This window comes from Zeus faber (genome assembly GCF_960531495.2).
Source record: "Zeus faber genome assembly, chromosome: 10".
Lineage (NCBI taxonomy): Eukaryota > Metazoa > Chordata > Actinopteri > Zeiformes > Zeidae > Zeus > Zeus faber.
The window spans coordinates 33,231,293-33,236,292 of NC_137199.1; the positions used below are offsets into that span (position 1 = coordinate 33,231,293).

Sequence of the window (5,000 nt, forward strand, 5' to 3'; positions counted from 1 at the left end):
TAATTGCCCGTGACAGTACGAGGAGTGCCCATCGGGGGTCCGGAGGGTTGGAAGCCCTTAATAGAGACCGGTACTGGTAACCTTTGTTTATTCGCTTCCATTCTCACAGCCTGGTAAAGTTGGGTCCCTCACGTGAACTTGGTCTCTGGACTGTGTTGGACCGCGGGCCCCGCCCGGCACGTTCTGCTTGTTGTTGTTGTGCAAATACAGATTGCACCAGTCAGTGTTCACACTTTATTCTGTAATTTGTCATCCCTGCTCTGAGGCTGGACAGGGGGGGTACTTTCCCAAGGAAGGCTTTTCCAAATATGCACTGGTGTGTACATGTATGTGTCAGCTTCAGTTTGCGTCTGGGTCTCGCTTGAAACTTCGGAGATACAGAGTGAAACACGATCCCGCTTTGAAAGTGAAAAAGTCTGGCTCTCCCATGGTACAGCCCTCTGTGATGTCTCCAGACTTCAGCGGGGATGTGGAGCTGGACCACAAGGCCTCTGGGATCCACTGCAGAAACAAAGCACAATGATAGGATATGAAGATGGATGAGTCCACAATTTATTAAGTAAACAGATGTAATGATGCCCTGCGCTGTGCACTAACACTGAACCGTTGTGGAGAATATCTGCTCTTCTGTTCAACCCTTCCTGTCAGTTTCAAGCTTGAAGGACCGCCCTCTATAGGACATATTGGGACAGTGCTCGCTAAATACCGTTTCGGACTTTATTGAACATTCACCAATCAAATGAGCCGAGGTAGGAAAAATAATTCAGAAATTCAAAGGACCGAAGTGGAGAGAAGATCTTCCGTGTTAGGTGGTTGTGATGTATTTGATGGACTCTGTCCAAAGTGCATACTGTCAGAATAATAATAACTATTTGAAACATTAAACAAGTATGTGGAGCACAGATCGCATTGTTTTGTCTTTCTCCTCAGTTAATGAGTTCACAGTCTCAGGGGAAGACCAAACATTCTTAATTGGATTGTATATTCAAGAGCCCATGGGATCGTGATCAGCAGTGAAGGTTATAAATTCCAAAAGTAGGACATTGAATTGCATATATAATTAGACAAATAGTGTTTTTTTATTTCTAGCTGCTGTTGAAAGTGAAAAGTCTGATGGAACATTGGTAATTAGTTGTGATCATGGTTTTGGTCTTGAGTCACCATCTTCCAAGTCAAGTCAAAGAGTATTTTCCACTTCATATCTCCCACAGCTACAGTTTGACTGGAGGCAACGGTCAGTTTTCCATCAACCCGGCTACCGGACAGATTATCACCAGCTCTCTGCTGGACCGTGAATCCAGGTCCAGTTACCAGCTGCTGGTGGTGGCTACAGACGGAGCGGAGCCCCAGGGTCTGTCCAGCTCGGCCACCGTGTCGGTGGCGGTGTCCGACATCAACGACAACCCCCCGCGCTTCCACCACCACCCCTACGTCACCCACATCCCCGCCCACACCTCGGCAGGTCAGCGCCCGGGCCGTATAGACACGCTGATACGGGGCGGGGACCCTCACTGTTTGTGGGGGAAATGAAAGGAAGGATTCTGGAAAATACATTTTACAGATTTTTAAATCATCAAAAGGCTTTAGAACAAGAACAGAGCAAGACATATAATTTACTTTAATAACTCTCAGGGGTAAATTCACAAAGAATGGATCATGCGGCCGCTAATAGCATCACGAATCGAATAGCGCCCCCTATGTGAACCGTCTCAGCGTCTCATTCACTGTAGATATTGCGCTAATGATATCACGGCGCAAACACACCCATAAAGTTTTGCTGCTGAGTGCAATTTGCTCTTGTTTTGCATCTGATCAAACACGCTTTACGTTTAGGTTAAAATGTCCTTGCTATTTTTAGGTTCATGTGCAGTGACAATAAATGATTTAAATAGTATGAGTAAATCTATAAAAAAACATATTCCCCCACAGTTCATTTTGGGAAGGGCATAAAATGTTTATATATTACAATTTAAATAAGAATTTCTACCTCTCATTGAATGTTAATATTACTTAGTAGAAATGATGACTGTTCATTTCAGATCTTTTACTCAACCACAAAGTTCATTTTTTCAGTGTGGGTCGAACGCCACGGCCTTTCAACGTTTTGATCAATTTCACCCTTTTTGTGTTATTTACGCGGGTTTAGCGGCTGCAAAAGCCGCTCAGTTGTTTTGTGAATTTGGGTTAAGGTGCACAAACAAATGCACAAAATTGTTATATTACAGAAAAAATGTGGAGAAACCAGGGCTTCAGACAGACAGACGGACAGGCAGTTTGACATCCTATTTATAAAATAGTGATGTTGTATGTCGTTGTCATTGGACCATTCAGATATTTCTACATATTGATGCGTATCAAGCTCATTGAAAGCTCCTTTTCTTTGTTTCTAGGCTCCCTGGTCTTCGCTGTGACGGTGACCGATGAAGACGCGGGTTCCAATGCCCAGCTGCACTACTCTCTGATGGGTCGCAACTCCGACAAGTTCAAGATGGACCCGGTCAGGGGAGCCATCACCGCCAGCGAAAAGCTGACAGGAAGTTCAGAGGTCACGCTCACCGTCCGGGTCAAAGACGGAGGAGCGAATCCCAAAACAGACACGACCACGGTGACCGTACGCTTCGTTACGGGCGGCGACTTCCCCGTCATCAGGCTGAAGGATCGCACCTTCACATTCCAAGAGAGTCAGCCCACAAACACTGTGGTTACCACGGTGACAGGGTCCTCTACCAGGGGAGGGACGCTGTCCTACTACATCGCCAGCGGGAACCTGGACAACGCCTTTCACATCAACCAACTGAGCGGAGAGCTGCTGATCAAACATCCACTGGATTATGAACACATTCAGAAGTACGTGCTCTGGATTGAGGCCCGGGACCAGGGCTTTCCCCCCTACTCTGCCTACGGGAAAGTGGAGATAAATGTACTGGATGTGAATGACAATCACCCAGTTTTTGACAAGGAGCCATTCCATGCTGAAATACTGGAGAACCTTTCTCCACAGTGGGTACTGATGGTTTCCGCTGTCGATCAAGACAGCGGCCCCAACGGGCATCTGGAATACGCGATTGTCGACGGCAACAAGGAGAATAGCTTCAGCATCAATCGGGCCACAGGGGAAATCCGAACCACCAGGCCACTGGACCGGGAGAAGGTGGCACAGTATGCTTTGAAAGTCAAAGCCACAGACCGTGGCTCTCCACCCAAAGCCACCACCGTCACAGTCCTTATCAATGTTCTGGATGTGAATGACAACGCCCCGAGGTTCTCCAAGATCTTCAGTGCCACAGTACCTGAGAATGCCCCAGCTGGTTACACCGTCACTAGGGTAACTACCACAGATGAGGATGCCGGCGCTAATGCCATTAGCCGGTATTCAATCACAGATAGTAGCCTTCCGTTCAATATCAATCCAAACACAGGAGACATTACCATCAGCAGGGCACTTAACAGGGAAGACACAGATCATTACATTGCCAAAGTGTCAGCCCACGACTCTGGCTGGACAGTCAGCACGGACGTGACGATATTCATAACCGATATCAACGATAATGCCCCCAGATTCAGTCGACCTTCATACTACTTGGACTACCCTGAGCTCACAGAGGTGGGCTCCCTGGTCACTCAGGTATCAGCCACGGACCCTGACGAGGGCTTCAATGGCAAAATATTCTATTTTATAAGGTCCCAGTCTGAGTATTTCAGAATGAACTCAAGCTCTGGAGAGATATTTGTAAAACAGAATTTAAAATATCAGAACTCAACAGGTGCTAGTAGTATGAACATTAATCGTCACAGCTTCATTGTCACCGCCTCTGACAGAGGAGTCAAGCCTCTAATGAGTGAGACCACCGTCATTGTGAACATCGTGGACAGTAATGACAACCCGCCTATGTTCCATTCGTCTTCCTACTTCACTCCTGTCACTAAAAGTGTTAAGGTGGGAACCAAGCTGATCAGGGTTGAAGCTCATGACGACAAGGACTTTGGCCTGAACTCTGAGGTGGAATATGCAATAACAGGTGGAAACAGCTCAAGCAAATTCAAACTGGATAAACAGAGTGGCTGGGTCACTGTTGCCTCCCCTCTCACCTCTGATATGAATAAAGTTTTCCTTATTGACATCACAGCAAGGGACAAAGGGAGTCCCTCGTTGTCAGCGACAGCTTCAATGCGGGTAGCAGTGACCGAGGAAAACCACCACACACCAGAGTTCTCCCAGAGCCAAGTTACAGCCACTGTACCAGAGGGTCTGGCAGTGGGAACAGCAATAAGGACCCTGTCTGCAAGAGACAAGGACAAGGAAATGAATGGCATTATCACATACAACATCACCTCAGGCAACGACAAAAGCCTGTTTGTGATCAATAGTAAAACTGGAGTGTTATCTTTGGCACATCCACTGGACTTTGAAGAAACGCAGCGGCATGAGCTCAGGGTTTCAGCCACTGATGGAGGCTGGGTTACAAAGACAAGCTCCGTTACTGTCACAATCCATGTGACCGATGTAAACGACAACCCCCCTGTTTTTGATCCTGATGAGTATCACCCAGTCGTGCAGGAAAATGTTCCCAGCGGCACCACCGTGGTGAAAATGAACGCCATGGACCGCGACTCAGGGGCAAACGCCGTCATGGCCTACGTGATCCAGTCGTCAGACAGCGATCTCTTTGTTATTGACCCAAACACCGGAATCATCACGACGCAGGGCTTCTTAGATTATGAGGCCAAGCAAATTTATCACTTAACAGTGAAGGCCTTCAATGTTCCAGAAGAAGAGCGCTGCAGTTTTGCAGATGTCTCCATTCAGCTGAAGGGAGCCAATGAATATGTGCCTCGCTTTGTCTCCAAACAGTATTACTTTGAAATCTCTGAAGCTGCTGCAAAAGGCACAGTGGTTGGGGAGGTGTTTGCCAGTGACCGGGACCAGGGTGAGGACGGGGTCGTCTACTACCTCATCTTCGGGAAGAGTAAAAAGAAAGGCTTCGGCATCAACAAGAAAA

The 5,000-nt window shown here is 47.3% G+C and overlaps 1 protein-coding gene across 1 annotated transcript in view; it reads left to right on the top strand.

Moving 5' to 3' along the window:
• The window catches only part of fat4 (FAT atypical cadherin 4), an 81,167-nt gene that overhangs the window by 60,161 nt on the left and 16,006 nt on the right, over nucleotides 1-5,000 (top strand). The window contains exons 8-9 of the mRNA XM_080008089.1: nucleotides 1,212-1,462; nucleotides 2,391-5,000. The exon at nucleotides 2,391-5,000 is cut by the window's right edge and continues 1,740 nt beyond it. Coding sequence (XP_079864215.1) covers nucleotides 1,212-1,462; nucleotides 2,391-5,000 — 2,861 coding nt within the window. The remainder of the gene's footprint in view (nucleotides 1-1,211; nucleotides 1,463-2,390) is intronic.